This window comes from Bufo bufo, chromosome 4 (assembly GCF_905171765.1).
Source record: "Bufo bufo chromosome 4, aBufBuf1.1, whole genome shotgun sequence".
NCBI lineage: Eukaryota > Metazoa > Chordata > Amphibia > Anura > Bufonidae > Bufo > Bufo bufo.
In genome coordinates, this window is record NC_053392.1 from 451,074,209 (window position 1) to 451,092,800 (window position 18,592).

Below are 18,592 nucleotides of genomic sequence, written 5' to 3' on the forward strand. Positions count from 1 at the left end.
TTCCTGCCTACATCCAATACACTACTTGTGCTGCTCACAGTGCGCCCTGCGCTGATGAATAGCAGCGAAAGTCTGAGGCATATTGGTACACCATAGACTTTTTCCACGGTGCGGGTGCCCACAGAGAGGGCTCTGAGTGTCGCCTCTGGCACCCATCCAAAAGGTTCGCCACCAATAGCCTAGACCAGGGATAGGCAAACTGCGGCTTTCCAGCTGTTGTAAAACTACAACGCCCATTATGCCCACTCTGCCTACAGCTATCAGTCTACAACAGGGCATGATGGGATTTGTAGTTTTACAACAGCTGTAGAGCAGCAGTTTGCCCATCACTGGCCTATACCATCTTTATGTAAAACAACAATTATTTTTTTCAGATCCTCAGAGAGTTCTTTGCCATGATCAACTTCCAGTGACCAGTATTAGAGAGTGTGTGAGAGCAATAACACCAAATGTAACATGCCTGCTCCCCATTCACACCTGAGACCTTGTAACACTAACGAGTCACATGACACCAGGGAGGGAAAATGGCTAATTGGGTACAATTTGGCCATTTTTACTTAAGAGTGTACTCACTTTTGTTGCCAGCGTTTTAGACATTAATGGCTGTGTGTTGATATATTTTGAGGGCATACCAAATTTACACTGTTATACAAACTGTACACTGACTACTTTACATTGTATCAAAGTGTCATATCTTCAGTGTTGTCCCATGAAAAGATATAATAAAATATTTACAAAAATATGAGGGGTGTACTCACTTTTGTGAGATACTGTTGTCACAATGTAGGGGGAGGGGAGGTACATAGAATGACAACAGAAGGAAAAAGACCAGAAACTAGGCCTCATGGCTAGGGAAAAGGAAACAGTCACTACCTAGGAAACCCTAAACCTAGCCCTGACTCCTGTCAGTATGAATAGACCCTGAAGGTGGGAATATTCATACACCGGAAACCTAGGCCCTAGAAACCCTGAATAGCCCTAGGAGTAGTGACAGGGTCTGAGACCACTGGTTCTTTCCCAGATGAACGAACCAGCGTCTCCCTGATGCCTAGTAAACAACGAGTAAATGGGAACAACAAAATACAAAGGGAAGTACACTTATCTGCAATAGAAAATGGATGAGCAGGAACTCAAATGAGGACCACACACCAGCTCTTCCAATTCCAGGCAGATAATATCAACCGCATGGTATGAAGTGTGAGTCCAGACTAAATAGAGGAGCAGTAATGACCACAAGCTACACCTGAGACAAGAGGTGTGGTCATTACCAACAACAACAACACTGCAACAAGTGAAAACAGCTGTGGGGTGGTGCTCTGTCTTAGGTGACTCACCCTGTCACGGAAACCTTATCACCAAAATGCTCATCATACCGCAAACTATTTATTCTGACTAACCAACTCTACTGATACTAATTATTTACACAAATATTGCAATATAAACTTTCCATAACCTACATTGGACGAACTTAAGATCCTACATTCCTTTTTATCTCCTCTGGATATCCACTTAAAAAATAGGTTATGTCATCCCCTTTTTACAAAACTCTTATGGTATCTCCACAACTTGTTTTGATATACCATTAGAAGAACTTGGACATAATTCACCAGTTGGACTGTTGAAAGACATCCATAATTAAAACCAATTCTTTTTAGACGCGATATCGATATTATAAACCGCAGTTGAATAAAATACCTAATTTTACCTTCAATAATAAATATATTTTATGTAGCAACCAGATAAAGAGTGCCTGCCTATCTATTATTTACAAAAACGGAAACCTACCAAGAAATGGCCATCCACCTAAACTGACAACCAGGCAAGGAGAGCACTAATTAGAGAAGCAGACAAGAGGCCCATGGTCACTCTGGAGAAACTGTAGAGATCCACAGCTCAGGTGGGAGAATCTGTCCATCGGACAACTATTAGTCGTGTACTCCACTAATCTGGCCTTTATGGAAGAGTGCAAGAAGAAAGACATTTTTGAAAGCAAGCCATAAGACTCGTTTGCAGTTTGAAACAAGCCATGTAAGGGACAGAACAAACATGTGGAACAAGGTGCTTTGGTAAGATGAGACCAAAGCTGAACTTTTTGGCCTAAATGCAAAACACGATGAGGGAGATTTATCATAACTGGTATAAAGAAAAACTGGCTTAGTTGCCTATAGCAACCAATCAGAGTCCACCTTTAATTTTCCTAAGGAGCTCTCACAGTTGAAAGGTGGAATCTGATTGGTTTCTATGGGTAACTATGCTAGTTTTCCTTTACACCAGTTTTGATAAGTCTCTACGTATGTGTGGAGGAAAACTAACACTGCACCTCACCCTGAAAACATCATCCTCACCATGAAACATGGTGATGGCAGCATCATGCAGCGTGGATGGTTTTCTTCAGTAGGGACAGGAAAGCTGGTCAGAGTTGATGGGAAGATGGATGGAGTTAAATATGGTAGGGGCTGCAAAAGACTTGAGACTGAGGTTCACCTTCCAGCAGTACAATGACCCTAAACATACAGCCAGAGCTTCTGGTTTATATCAAAGCATATTTTTAAATGTTCGAATGGCCCAGTCAAAGCCTAGACCTAAATCCCATTAAGAAACTGTGACAAGAATTGAAATTTGCTGTTTACAGATGCTCTCCATCCAAACTGACTGAGCTTGAGCTATTTTGCAAAGAAGAATGAGCAAACATTTCAGCCTCTAGATGTGCAAAGCTAGTAGAGACAAACCCCAAAAGACTTGCCGTTGTAATTGAAATGTGGTTAAAGTAGTGACTTAGGGGGACTGAATACATGCCACACTTTCCAGATTTTGAAAACCATGTATCACTTTCTTTACACCTCACACATACGGTACTTGCTACTTTGTGTTGGTCTATCATATAAAATCCCAATAAAACACATTAAAGTTTGTGGGTGCAACGTGAAAAGTTCAAAGGGTATGAATACTTTTTCATGACCTTGTTGGTCGTCTTCTAGCCTAGATACAAGACAGAGGTATAGAGATTCTGTGAAGTATCCTATGACACATTTTCCTACAGATGTTGTGGCTGGGCCTGTAGATCCTGCATGCTTGTAGGCTACCAAAGCTGATGTCCCAGCTAGTCCCATAAATGCTCAATTGGCAATAAATATGTCGACCGGATTGGCAAATACATTCCTTCGAAACTTTTGCTGTGTGTGGGTGAGCATTATCATGCTGAATAACAACAGTTGGAAGCCTTGCAATGAGAGACAACACAAGGCAGGAGTTGTCCCCAACAAATCATTAAAGAGGTTATCTGGGAATTTATACTGATGATCTATCTTCTAGATAGATCATCAATATCAAATCGGCGGGGGTCCTCGATGATCAGCTGTTAGGAGAAGTCAGCCAAGTTGCAGATTAGTCCAATTTAAGTCAATAGGGCTGAGCTGCAATATCAAGCACAGCCGCTATATAAGTGCTGTGCTTGGAAAGCTGCCGGGAGCGGGCTGCGCTCAACAGATGGTGGGGGTGCTGAGACTCAGACACTCTCCCCAATGTGATAATGGTGACCTATCCTCAGTAAAGGTCATCATTATCAATCCCTGAATAACCCCTTTAAGAACTGAAGCAATCATCACCAGACAGTGGTGTGTAATGAAAGTACCATCGGTGTCTACATGGTGGGCAACAAAACTGGGGTGATACTCGTCGGTGGATTAAACGGTTCTCTCTACTGGTGGTCTGTCTGGACCATCAAGAGCCTATTGACCATGTGCTCTCACGTAACCAGTGCCTTCAAAACCTCCTAACTGCTAGGTCAGACCTAGATGGTAGGAAATTAGTCAAAGAGGACCATCCTGCTTCACTCAGTCTAATAATGCTTCCCAAGTCTGTTAACTGGACAAAATGTCTTCAAGTGTGTTGTAGAGACATGTCTATCAGTCAACACTCTCTCTACCCAAAAGTAGCCTCTGAGAGTCTTTTAATAGAGCATTACAATGATCATGGGAGAATTGGCAATTTTCCTAATAACGGACTCCCCTCCCACCAAAAAAATAAAATAAAATTAGGCAGGTACTTACTTGTACCCTAAAATAATAGTATTAAAAAATATTCCTCATCCCGCAAAATAACCTCCATGAATTTACACTGAAAATCAAAAGTTATCGCATTAAATGCAGCAATGCATTTTTCTGCTATATTAGTAAAAGAAAAACTAAACATCTGGAAAAATATAAAACAAAAAAATGGCAGAATTGTTTTTTGTTTTTTTTTCTTCCTGCCCCCAAAAAGTTAATGGTACCATTGGAAAATATAACTCACAGACAACAAGGTATGGCAATCTGAATTCTGCTCATAAGGTCCAGAAGAGTAGGAAAATAATTTTTTAAAATCTCTCTACCCTTGTAGGTTATTATTAGAACACTGTGCTATTATATAAAATAAATGAATAGCTCATTATGCAAATATTCTAGTAATTTGGGAATATGTTTATAACAAATGTACCAGTAATTAAAAATTTCGAAACCATGAAATAGGTTTTATAAATAAAAGGATATCATAACCAAATCTCAGCTTATCTTCAAGCTTCAGAGTAACATAAGTTTGTTCAAGAATCCGGATATCATTCACAAATGTCTGTAGAGAGATCAAAATGATGAAAAAATATGAATATGTTATACCAAAACCCGAGTACAAGCCCAAGTCATTAATTTATTTTGTTAACTTAAGAAATAGAGATATACTCAGAACATTTTAAACATCTACCAGTAGATCCTGAGCTATGTGTAACATACCTAGACATTTAAGCAAAACTTTTTGTAAAAGCTGCAAAACAATTCATGTTTGTGGTGTAAAGTTTGATTTAAGGACCTTGCCATTTTTCACCTTGAGGACCAGGCCGTTTTTTGGAAATTTGACTGTCACTTTATGTGGTAATAACTTCAAAATAATTTTACTTATCCAAACCATTCTGAGACTGTTTTTTCGTAATACATTGTATTTCATCATAGTGGAAATTTTTTGTCGATATAATTCACCTTTATTTATTAAAAAAAAAAAAAAATTACAATAAATCTAGAAAAATTCGCAATTTTCTAAATTTTGATTTCTCAGCTTTTAAGGCAGATAAGTGATACATCATAAAGGAATTATTAGTTTACATTTCACTTATGTCCACTTTCATGTTTACATCATTTTGTAAATAATATATTTTTTTTTTAGGATGTTATAAGAAATTTTTGTAGCAAATTCTGTATATCTGTGATAACAGGTGTTTTGGGGAGAGCTTAGCGGCTATCAATTTTTCTAATTGAGTGAGGTCTCTTAGGAATGGGGTTTGCGAGATAAGGAGTTAAGAGTGACCGAATATGGGCCTTCTATGAAGAAGTTGTGGCCAATCGGTCTGTAGGCTTTCCTAGTCTAGGCAGAGAGAACAGGTAAGGATCTCGTTTCGGAGAGTCTTATGTGGGTGTCTGCAAATTTTGGGAGATATAAATCTGGAAGGTCTGCCAATGACATGAGTGGAGATGTGGGAGGGCTAGGTTTATCTTTAAGAGAGCTCCAGATCTTTAGTGAGGACTTAGTGATAGGGTTCTGAGTCTGTTGGCTGGGCATGCCACTGTTTATAACCCAGATAACGGGGTGCAGCGGGCTGGTAGCTAGGCATTCTTCTAAGGGAACCCACAGTTTGATGTTGTCTAGTCTATACCTTTGCATTAGTCTGGAGTACCAGGTGTACCGCATCATAATATAGTTTCCAATCAGATAATGCCATACCCCCGCGTGATTTGTGTTGGGTGAGCATCTTGCCAGAGAAATTTGTTGTCGAGTTTCCCAATTGTCAAGAAGGAGAGCGGGAGGGGGAACAGGAGCGTCTGAAATGGGTATAGGAGATTTGGCAGTAAAACTGCCTTGATAAGGTTTTTCCGACCCATCCAGGATAGGTATGGGAGGGACCAAGACTCAAAAGTTGATTGAAAGGTGCGAGGGATATGAGCGTAATTGAGTGTATAGGTCGTTCAAGGTGGAGCAGATCTTGAGACCTAGATATGTGTGGGGGGACATTGGAAGGGGTATTGAGGCTGGAGAGCCATCTTCTCCTTCTCTTCAATGTTGATCCCTAGGGCCTCAGATTTGGTTGTATTTATTTAAGGCCTCATGCACATGACCGTTGTGTGCACCCGTGGCCGTTGTTCCGTTTTCCGTGATTTTCTGCGGACCCAATGACTTTCAATGGGTCCGTTGAAAACTCGGAAAATGCACCGTTTGTCATTCGCCTCCGTGATCCGTGTATCCTGTCCTATTTTTTGGACGGACAACGGTTCACGGACCCATTCAAGTCAATGGGTCCGTGAAAAAACACGGATGCACACAAGATTGGCATCCGTGTCCGTGATCCGTGTCCGTAGGCTACTTTCATACAGACGGATCCGAAGATCCGTCTGCATAAAAGCCTTTTCAGAGCTGAGTTTTCACGAAGTGAAAACTCAAATCCGACAGTATATTCTAACACAGAGGCGTTCCCATAGTGATGGGGACGCTGCTAGTTAGAATATACTACGAACTGTGTACATGACTGCCCCCTGCACCGATCTCTTACAGGGAACTGTGATCCGCACAATTAACCCCTCAGGTGCCGCACCTGAAGGGGTTAATTGTGCGTATCATAGCCCCCTGTAAGAGATCAGGGGCTGCCAGGCAGCAGGGGGCAGACCCCCCTCCCTCCCCAGTTTTAATTTCATTGGTGGCCAGTGCGGCCCCCCCGGCACCCCCTCCCTCTATTGTATTAATATCATTGGAGGCCAGTGCCCCCCCCCCCCCCTTTATTGTATTATCATTGGTAGCCAGTGTGCGGCCCCCCCTCCCTCTATTGTATTATCATTGGTGGCCAGTGTGCGCCCCCCCCCCCCCCCCCGCGGCCGGGAGCACCTCCTACTGGTAAGTGACAGATCATTAAGCAATGTGCCGCACAGACCTGTCACTTACCAGTAGGAGGAGGTCCCGGCCGGTCACAGACAGCGCAGCAGGTAAGTATGATGCTTCTAATATTGCTAAGTAACCATGGCAACCAGGACTGCAGTAGCGTCCTGGTTGCCATGGTTACCGATCGGAGCCCCAGCGATTAAACTGGGACTCCGATCGGAACTCTCTGCTGCCACCAATGACCGGGGGGGGGGGGGGGGGGTAGGCCGCACACTGGCCACCAATGATATTAATACAGTAGAGGGAGGGCCGCACACTGGCCACCAATGATAATACAATAGAGGGAGGGAGGGGCCGCACACTGGCCACCAATGATAATACAATAGAGGGAGGGAGGGGGGGCCGGGCCGCACACTGGCCACCAATGATAATACAATAGAGGGAGGGAGGGGGGGCCGGGGGGGGGCAGCACACTGGCCACCAATGATATTCAAACTGGGGAGGGAGGGGGGTCTGCCCCCTGCTGCCTGGCAGCCCCTGATCTCTTACAGGGGGCTATGATACGCACAATTAACCCCTTCAGGTGCGGCACCTGAGGGGTTAATTGTGCGGATCACAGCCCCCTGTAAGAGATCAAGTGCTGCCAGGCAGCAGGGGGCAGTCATGTACACACTTCTTAGTATATTCTAACTTGAAGCGTCCCCATCACCATGGGAACGCCTCTGTGTTAGAATATACTGTCGGATATGAGTTTTCACGATGTAACTCAAATCCGATGGTATATTCTAACATAGAGGCGTTCCCATGGTGATGGGGACGCTTCAAGTTAAAATATACCATCGGATTGGAGAAAACTCAGGTCCTATGGTATATTAACTCCTGACTTTACAATTAAAGTCAATGGGGATGGATCAGTTTGCAATTGCACCATATTGTGTCAACGTCAAACGGATCTGTCCACATTGACTTGCATTGTAAGTCAGGACGGATCCGTTTGGCTCCGCACGGCCAGACGGACACCAAAACGACTTTTTTTTCATGTCCGTGGATCCTCCAAAAATCAAGGAAGACCCACGGACGAAAAAACGGTCACGGATCACGGTCCAACGGAACCCCGTTTTGCGGACCGTGAAAAAATACTGTCGTGTGTATGAGGCCTTAAAGTTGGAGATAGAGCTGTAGTCTTGTAGTACAGTTTGCAATGCTGGGAAAGCCATCAAGGGGTTTGTCATACTTCTAAAAATATCATCTGCATATGCTGCAACTTTGCACAAGACTCCAAGAGAACGCATTCAAACTGATCACCAGGTGGTATCTCACTCCAGTCAGGCTTAAAGGGAACCTGTCATCAACTTTATGCTGACCGTACTGAGGGCAGTATAAAGTAGTGACAGAAATGCTGATTTCAGCGGTGTGTCACACATCAGCTAAAAGTAAGTGGTTGCCGAGAACCAGCAGCATAATCATTGCAATAAAGGCCTTGAAAAAGAGTCCTGGTTATTCATGAATTCTTGCTCTCCCTGCCCACCTGCTGATGACAGGCTTCTACCCAGTTTTCTCCCTTTCTCTCTAGTAGAGAACTGCCAACCATCAGCAGATGGACGGGGAGAGCAGGAGATTATGTATAACCATGACTCTTCTCAGGTAGATTTGACTCTTTTCAAGGCCTGTGCTGCAATCATTATGATGCTGGTTCTCAGCAACCATTTACTTTTAGCTGATGAGTCACACACCACTGAAATCAGCATTTCTGTCAATACTGTATACTGCCCTCAGTATGGTCAGCGTAAAGTTGATGACAGGTTCCCTTTAAACAAATGAACTGTCTCAGCACTGAAAATTGCTAGAAATGCTCTAAGTCGCAGAGCTCTTATCTATATATGTGGTGGACATGCCCTGTTCTCCAGCCTTTCTGGTCTGAGATCCTGGGGACGATCAAGACTATGGCCCCTTGCAGACGAGCGTTCCTCCTGCAGCAAGTCCGCATCGCAGCACCCGCCCTGACCTCCCATCGCTGCTGGGAGTCACATGGCATCATAAATCAATATAATGCTATGTAACCCTTACAGTTCTGGAATGTACTGGATAACACTGGCAGCATTATGACAGTGTTATCCAGTACATTCCAGACCTGTAAGGGTTACATAGCATCATAAATCAATATAATGCTATGTGACTCCCGGCAGCGATGGGAGGTCAGGCCGGGTGCTGCGATGCGGACTCACTGCGGTAGGAACGCTCTTCTGCAAGGGGCCTATGTGTTCTCTGCCTACAAACCCAACTCCAGCTTCAGTACTACTAAGTATTAGACTACAAGATATTCCGCTTACTAAAAGAAGACTCTTTCAGCATCTGACTTCTGCCACTAAACACAGTGGCTACATAAGATAAACCACATATACCACATGGAAGAGCTGTCAGCTTGGGAATCTAGATCACATAGTAGTTTCCAGAAGATATGGGCAGACTGGATTACTGCAAAACAATACCTTTCCTCACTAGTTTTGTGGGTACCACCGCCCCCACATGAAGAGTACACCTCAATGAAGCCCACACCCCATCTTATTCCACTCTCCCTTCCCCCCTACCCCTCCCTTGTCTTTTCTTATGTATTGTTTTCCTCTTTTATGTCCTATGTAGGAAGGTTAGCTTCATCTGTTCCTACCAGTTTGTTATAATTGTCATTACAGAAAGGATCTCCTAAAGAGATTCTCCTTCTTCATACCTTCCAAGTATTATTCTATCCAGTACCCCATATTGTATCAACCACTGACGTGTGTTAAACACTTGTCATTAATCTCTAATTTGGACTACTGTATGTACTAATTGTTGTCTTTAACTTTGCATAAAACTAATAAAAAGATACATACTAGAAAAATGAGGACCCTTAAAACACAATACTTTACTTAGATCTACAGTAGATAAAAAAGCATCGCAAACCTAACTATACGGCTGACTACAGTACACACAAGATACAAATAGAAACAAATATAAAAAATAAACATAACCACTCTCGCAGAAAATACTAGGGAATGTACTCAATGACCAAGCATATCTCTTTGTATCTGTTGTTGCTTTAGGACTGTATTTTACTCTTACATACCTCCTGATGAACCCATCTCGGGGGGGAAAAGCATCGGGGGGAACGCAGGGCATTAGAGGGTATATCAGGACAGGTACGAGGACGCGGAAACCCCACAATCAGGAGTTGTCCCCGGGCTGAGGGTAAACCAGGGTTTTCAGTAGGGACAGTTCCCCCCTTCCTGGTTTACCGGTCACTCCCCCTACCTTGGTCGCTGTGTTCTAAGGGTCCTCATTTTCTAGTATGTGATTTATATGCAGATTGGGACACCACGTTATTATTGTTTCTGTATCCTTATATATTCTTTTTCTAATAAAAAGATACTTGAAAATAAAAAGTAAAAATTAAAACATTTGCTTCTAAAATTAAGAAAATTTCCAAAACCCCCTTTTTTAAAGGACCAGTTCAGTACCTAGTGGAAAACACCCATAAATGACCCCATTTTAGAAACTACACCGCTCAAGATATTCAAAACTGATTTTAGGTGTTCCACAAGATGTAATTGGCACTAATGGGCCAGCTTTAGTGCTGCCCTAGCCCAAAATGGCTAGGCAGTGCTAAAGCCCGCCCATCAGAGCCGGTGACGTCACCGGGAACACTCCTAAGCGGAAGCCTCTGCCTAGCAGTGTAATAATATAAACAAAAAAGGCCTTGCCCTGTGCGATTCAGCGCAGGGCAAGGGAGAGCATCCGAGCAAGAAATGCTCCGATGCTCATATCAGGGGGGCTGGAGGGGTGAAGATGGGGATATGCCCGGGTTTAGCTCTGAACCCAGCCAACCCCTTTAACAGCCAAACTAAATTTAATATTTATTACCCTGATTCTGCAGTTTACGCCACATATGTGGTCGTAAACTGCTGTATGGGCACACGGCAGGGCGCAGAAGGAAAGGAGCACCATATGTATTTTGGAGGGCAGATTTCACTAGGATAAGTTGCATTAGGACATTTAAAGACCCCCTGATGCAACCCTAGAGTTGAAAATCCCAAAAAGTGACCGCATTTTGGAAATTATGGGATAAGGTGACAGTTTTATTGGTACTATTTTGGGGTACATATGATTTTTGATTGCTCTATATTACGCTTTTTGTAAAGCAAGGTAAAAAAAAAAGGGAAGTTCTGGCACAGTTTAAATTTTTCGTTTTTTTACGGCGTTCATCTGACGGGCTAGATCATGTGCTATTTTTATAAAGCAGGTTTTTACTGATGCGACAATATCAAATATGTCTACATATTCAAAGCATTTTTTTTTAAATAATCATGTTTTTGTGTCTCCATTTTCTGAAAGCCACATTTATTTATTTTTTGTCTGATTGGTGGCTCATTTTTTGCAGCATGAGATGATGGTTTGATTGGTATTATTTTGGGGTACATATGACTTTTTGATGGCTTAGTATTAGACTTTGTGTTTTAAGATGATAAAACAAAAAAAATACATTTTTGGCACAGGTTTTATTTTTTACTAAATTCACCAGACAGCTTGGATCATGTGAAATTTTTATAAAGCAGGGGGTTTAAGGATGCAGCAATACCTAAGGCTACTTTCACACTTGCGTTGTTCTTTTCCGGCATAGAGTTCCGTCACAGGGGCTCTATACCGGAAAAGAACTGATCAGTTTTATCCCCATGCATTCTGAATGGAGAGTAATCCGTTCAGTTTGCATCAGGATGTCTTCAGTTCAGTCGTTTTGACTGATCAGGCAAAAGAGAAAACCGCAGCATGCTACGGTTTTCTCTCCGGCGAAAAAAACTGAAGACTTGCCTGAACGCCGGATCCGGCATTTTTTCCCATAGGAATGAATTAGCGCCGGATCCGGCATTCAGAATACCGGAATGCCGGATCCGTTGTTCCGGCATGCGCATGCGCAGATCGGTAAAAATGTGAAAAAATGTACAAGACGGATCCGTCAGTCCGTATGACAAGCGGAGAGACGGATCCGTCCTTGCAATGCATTTGACGGAACTGCCCGTCGGATCACACTGCCGCAAGTGTGAAAGTAGCCTAATATGTCTGGGTTTTTTTTGTATTTTTTACAATTTTATGTCTCTTTTTATGGGAAAGGGGCTTTTTTTTTTTTTTTTTTACTTTAAACTTTTTTTTATTGTTAAAAACACTTATTTCACTCCCCCATGCTGACCGCGGCATATGAGGAGATAATCCACCGGCATCAGTGTTATCACTGATGATGGTGGATTCAGCAGGGGTCCAGCTGTCAGTAATAGCCAGGCTCCTGCCGCTGATCGTGACACCACATGTGGGGCAGGGGAAGGAACGCGAGCAAAGTCCTGGCAACTTAGGACGAGCATGAATGGAACGATATGCAGTGCATATGCACCGGTTAAAAAGTTATCAGGTAAAGATAAAAATAAAAATACTGAAAAAAGATGTTCTTATAAAATAAACTCATAAAGGTCTTTATTTAAGCAGAGCACAGAGCGCTATGTAAAGTCTGCCAGTCTGAGCACTGTGAATCTGTATATGATGTGCAGATGACAGCTGAGATAACTGCTCCGCTGTGTCCCGGTTATATTACCAGTTTAAAACATCTTCTATAGGTGACAGACTCCATTTAAATCATAAAATTCTATAAATATTATATTTATTAAACATTTGGGGTTGTGTCTGTGCTTGTAAGTTTGTTTGGTTTGTGTCTGACACATTGTGACAAAAAGGTTTTTTTGTGGGCACATAGGGAACACCGTAAAAACGAAACACATGTAAGTATGGCATAATTGCATTTTTTTTCCCAATTACCATCCATTTGGAATTTTTTTCCCCCACTGCATCATATGTAATATTAAACAGTGCCATTAGAAAGTACAGCATGTCCCACAAAAAACACACAGTCATATCGCTATGTGAACATTTATACTTACCCCATTAAGACTCCCCAGGTCTTTCACTAAATGCTCGTCAGTAGAGGCTTCATAGTTGATAACAGCATGTTGTTTGTCCACACTTCTTGACTATACAAATTAAATAATGGAAAAACAGAAGTAAGTCAGTAGGATTCTTAGATTATCATGTAATTAATCTAGGCTATAGAATAAGGCCACTTTCACATCTGCATTGTGCTGTCCGGTTCAGAGATCCGGCACACGCTCTCAAAATCACAGCATAAGAGCTCTTTCACACGAGCGGATGTCGTGCGGGTAATCCGCTGCGTGAAAGAGCCAAGCCCCGTTCCGGACAGCAGAGACACGGAGCAGTAACATGATTGATGATGCTTTGTGCCGCTCTGTGATCTTTTTACTACAAAATCACAATGAGAAAGTTGTCACTGTGATTTTGTAGTAAAAAGGTCACAGAGAGGCACGGAGGATTATCAATCATGTTAATGTTCCGTGTCTCTGTTGTCCGGAAAGGGGCTTGGCTCTCTTTCACGCAGCGGATTACCTGCACGGCATCCGCTCGTGTGAAAGAGCCCTAACACTTCAGTTTTGTCCCCATTCATTGTTAATGAGCACAAAACTGAACAAACTGGAACAAAGTACACCAGAATACATTCCATTCCGTTTTGTTGTGTTCCCATGCTGGACACAAAATCGCTGCAAGAAACTGAACCGATCCGGCACCAAAAACCATGTAAGTCAATGGTGCCAGATCCGGTTTGTTTATTTTCGATATAATACAACCGGATCCATTCTGAACGGGAGCAGCCAATTGTATTATTAGAACGGAAGCGTTTTGCTGCAGTTTTGAGATCCCATGGCAGGTCTCACAACCGTACAGCGAAAACACTGATTTTCTCTTCTTTTTGTTAGACGTCAGGCACACAACTGCACTCAGGATCAAATGATACCAATGGTTTTTTTTTCACTTTAACAGCATGTTCATTTTTTTTTCTGCTGGTGGTTTCAAGTGTAAATGTAATTTTTTTTGTAATGTGTAGGGGCTAAGATAATCACTATTTTTGTAATATACTTTAGTTACTGAAATTGTACACTTGTGAAGTGGCCCATTTTGTGCATATGCAGAGCTTCCCGTCTATTTACTGAACTGTGGAGACTGACTGTTCCTGTGTAAGCCGGGGAGCGATGTGTAACAAGTGGGCAGCTAGATGTCGGTGTTCCACGAACACACATACCCATTCATTTTAAGGTGTATTCACACATCAGTGTTTGAGCACGGATGCATGCTGTATTTTGTCCATGTTCAAGGATCCATCACGCCCATTATAGTCTATCGGTCTGTGAAACCCACGGACGGATGCCATCCGTGTTGCACAGATCATTATGAAGAGATGCTTTGAAAATAATTATTTAGCTGTGCAGTGTCAGTGAAACACGGATGGCACACGGTCCGCAAAATAATGGACACACGGATCCTTCATGGATGCATCACGGATTTCAGCACGGACATGTGAAAGAGGCTTTCCTGTGTGTAGTGAGCACTCATTATTGAGAAGGCAGTGAGACAGATAAAAGCGCTTCTACACTATATAGGGACAGCTGTATATTACCTGTCTCCCCTGCCTTCTCAATGCTCGTGGTAATTCATCTTGCCGTCGGCTTGTTACACAATTCTAGAGATGGCAGGCAGGGAAGTATGTGTCTACTGTATATGGCCAGTTTTAGGACTATATAGGATAGGAGAGAGGCAGTAAGGGCAGCAGCAGTCATCCTGGAGTGCGTCTCCACAGTTCAGGAGTGCTGCTAATACAGAAAATATTATCACTGCCCCTAACCAATACAAAAAATAAAATGACAGTTACATACAGCGGTTTTTGCAAAAACGTTACAATGCAGTTTTATTGAGCCAAAGCCAAAAATAGCTGCAGCATGACGGAGAAGTCCTTTATATTTCTCTCACTAGGGTGTCACAACCTATCCCTTACCCTGTTGGGCTTGGGGTCAGACAGCTAAAGCAGGTAGCTACGCCCTCAGTTTCTCAAGGGATCGCTCTATGACCTAATGGTGAGAATGGATTCCGGTCCAGGTTTTCCTGTCCCATTTAGGAATCTGTAGCTTTTCCTTTCAGCTGTTCTCGGTCAGCCATTCCCAGCTACTATATATTCTCCCTCTCTGCTCCCCTTGTTGCCAGATATAGAGCTTCCTTCCAGATTTTCTATTCTGACCTCAGGTGGACAACTGTTGCTGTGGAGCCGTTGGAACTGAAGCTGTTGGATCTCCGGTTCACTTCTGTTGTTGTCTCCCTTCAGGGATTGTTGATTGTGTTTGTCCTTTCCCTGTTGTTACCCTAGGTGTCAGTGGTGAGGACTAGTGCTCCCACCGCCCTATTCAATACCTAGGGCTTAAGTCAGGGTAAGCCAGGGACGAGGCACATGATCGGCGTACGGGTTAGCAGCCCGTCTAGGGACGTCAGGGCAGCCAGGTGCCAGTGCCAGGTGACTTAGGGGTCCTCCTCCCTCTCCCTAGTGGGAGCGTATTCCTTTTCCCTCCCCTCTGCGCCGCACGTCTGTTACCTGCCATCTCAGACGTGATATTTTCCCATTCCTTTTTAATCCACTTCTGGCATTTGCTCTGAAAACTGCATTAACCTCCTAACAGTCACATTAAAATTGAAAAAAAAATAAAAAAAATTTACTGTAGATTTTTAAGTGTCTGCAGTAAATCTTGTTGGCGCACAACTCAGGGGGACATAACTACATTTGTAATTAATTTTGGCCTTAAGGACCAATAATATTTGATTTATGGCACTGATGGGGGCGTGGAGTCTCAGCCCAGGAGAGGCGTGCTTGGGCTGTGCTGGAGGGCGGGCCTGGGCACCGGATGGGAGGCATTCCTGGGCACCATGGAAAGAAAATAACACCCCTCTGGGCACCTGTCTAATTTCCATATCATACAAAGATGATTTTTGCAAGATAGAAAACAAGAAATGCCGCATGGAAGGTACATCGGGGAAGAAGGTATGTTCTACATGGAAATAGTTTTACTTTAGTAGTAATAATCTTTGTGACAGATTTCCTTTAAAATGGAAAACCACCTTAATAAAACAACACAAAAAAAAAATGAAATTTTGATTCTGTCCTTAAATTTGAAGCTTGTTAAAGGGATTCTGTCATCAGATTTTACCCCTATAACCTAAAGATATCCTCATGTCCGGACTAATAAGAAGAATCAGAAGCTGGCCTTATTAAACCTCACTGTAGCTCTATTTGTCCAAAAAACTGGTTTTTATAACCTGCCAATCACTTACTTAAGGTGCCCAAGTGGAGGTCCGTTAATACAGGGTGCCCGGCCGCACCCCTCGCCGTCCGGTGCCCAGCACCGCCTTCCGTCTTGATCGCCGCCTTCCCTGTCTTCAGCACGCCTTCTACAGCTCAACACCGCCTCCGCAATCCTCCCGTCCCTCTGCCAGATCCCGCGCCTGTGCACTAAGCTCAGCCAATCTGCAGGTCATATTAGGGTTGAGCGAAGTGCGCATCAGGCCGGCGCATGCGCACTTCGCTCAATGAAGCCGCTGCCAGGAGTCCACACGGGCGCATCAGGCAGAGCCTAGTGCGCAGGCGCGGGATCTGGCAAAGGGACGGGAGGATTGCAGAGGCGGCGCTGAAGACAGGGAAGGCGGCGATAAAGACGGAAGGCGGTGCTGGGCACCGGGCGGCGAGGGGTGCGGCCGGGCACCCTGTATTAACGGACCTCCTCTTGGGCACCTTAAGTAAGTGATTGACAGGTTATAAAAACCTGTTTTTTTGACAAATAGAGCTATAGTGAGGTTTAATAAGGCCAGCTTAGGGTTGTTCTTATTAGTCCGGACATGAGGATATTTTTAGGTTATAGGGGTAAAATCTGATGACAAAATCCCTTTAACACAATAGTGGATTTTGACAGAAATGGCAAATATACAGGAAGGACTTATACTAGTTACGCCTCAGTCACACGTGTGTCCATGATCACGTCCGTAAAAAAAAAAAAAAAAGTCAGTGTTTCATCTTTGACAATGTTAGTGAAAGGTCTATTTATGGTCCATATGTCTGTTTTTTTGTCCTCCATTTGTCATCCAATTACCACATGCACTCCTGTGCTGAAGAGGGAATTTCTAGAACATGATCTCCTGACAGAACATGAATGACATCTGTGCTCTGTCAGTGATTTACACAGACCCATCGATTAAATAGGTGTATTTGGTCCTCAACACAGACCAAACAAGTGCATGCTTCCATTGTTTTCAAGGATGTGTGTATAAACACATTAACCCATAACTCTAAAAGTGAATAAACTCCAACCACCAGGTGGCGCTCCCATTGCAGTAAACAGGAGCTAGATAAACAGCATAGCACCGCAGGCTATGCAGTTTCTGAGTTATGCTCTGCTACACTGTTTGCGTAGCTCCAATAGTAGCTACAGAAATGTGGAGCACCAGCCCAATCCGATGTTTCCCGGCCACCTGGTGATTGGCGCATAGTCCCATTTCGCCTTAGTAAAGGGGGAAAACTCTATTAATGACCAAGACAGATTTGGAAATCTGTCATGTGTCACTTTAGAAGTGATTAACTATATTAAGGTTTTTCCACATCCAAGTAATTCTGACTGTATTTCATAACACACTGGGGGAGATTTTTCAAACTGGTGTAAAGTAGAACGGGCTTAGTTGCCCATAGCAACCAGATTCCACCATTCATTTTTCAAAGAAGCTGTGAAAAATGAAAGGTGGAATCTGATTCTTGCTATGGGCAACTAAGCCAGTTCTTCTTTACACTAGTTTGATAGATGAACTCCACCGTTCTTTATTTAGGTGTACATTTTTTTTTACAAAGTGCCAAAATAAATTAACATTTTAAAACAAATTGTCACTTTTTCCTATTTTACATATGTACAGGTGCATCTCAATAAATTTGAATATCATCGAAAAGTTAACTTGATTGTAGCTTACAGCTAATGAAAACCCAAAAGTCAGTATGTCAGAAAATATTATACAAGACCAATCAAAAAATGATTTTTAATACAGAAATGTTGGCCTACTGAAAAGTATGTACAGTATGTGCACTCAATACTTGGTTGGGGCTCCTTTTGCATAAATTACTGCATCAATGCAACGTGGCATGGAAGCAATCAGCTTGTGGCACTGCTGAGGTGCTATAGGAGCCAAAGTTGCTTTGATAACCATCTGCATTGTTGGGTTTGCGGTCTTTCAACTTCCTCTTGACTGCAATGGGAGCTACTGATTCTCTATGGGGTTTAGGTCAGGCTTGTCAATCAAGATGCAACAATTCCTAGCCGACAGGCACGCCTCGCTGCAGATCCACCAGCATCTGGTTGCCAAGAGACAGGCACATCAGGCACACTGACATCACGTGACCCGGAAACGCGGCCTATTTAAACAGACAAACTGCTGGCCACAGGTTTGCCTGTGATTGGTTTCTATACTGCCACACTAGCCCTTTATTGCATTACTGACTTCTGGATATCTGACCTCTAATTTATACCCCAACTCTGCCTCCTGCCTGACCCTTAGGACTTGATGAGATGTCCTGGCTTTGACCACTGGCTACCACTGGTTTTACTTCTCTGGTACTGTTTAGATTCAGTTTGGACTCCTGGAATTGACCTCCGCTCACTACATTTTGGATTTTTGTCTTTGAATTTCGGTGCCATTCTGCCACTAGTCATTTGTTATTAGTCTCTCTGCTTTCCCTTTTCTGATTCATACCCTGCAT

The 18,592-nt window shown here is 43.1% G+C and overlaps 1 protein-coding gene across 2 annotated transcripts in view; it reads right to left on the bottom strand.

Moving 5' to 3' along the window:
• The window catches only part of CEP170 (centrosomal protein 170), a 285,415-nt gene that overhangs the window by 226,501 nt on the left and 40,322 nt on the right, over positions 1 to 18,592 (bottom strand). For both annotated transcript variants that reach the window (XM_040429409.1, XM_040429408.1), the window contains exons 3-4: positions 12,849 to 12,938; positions 4,527 to 4,605 (exon numbers count right to left, since the gene is read on the bottom strand). In XM_040429409.1, the coding sequence (XP_040285343.1) occupies positions 4,527 to 4,605; positions 12,849 to 12,938 (169 nt within the window). The remainder of the gene's footprint in view (positions 1 to 4,526; positions 4,606 to 12,848; positions 12,939 to 18,592) is intronic.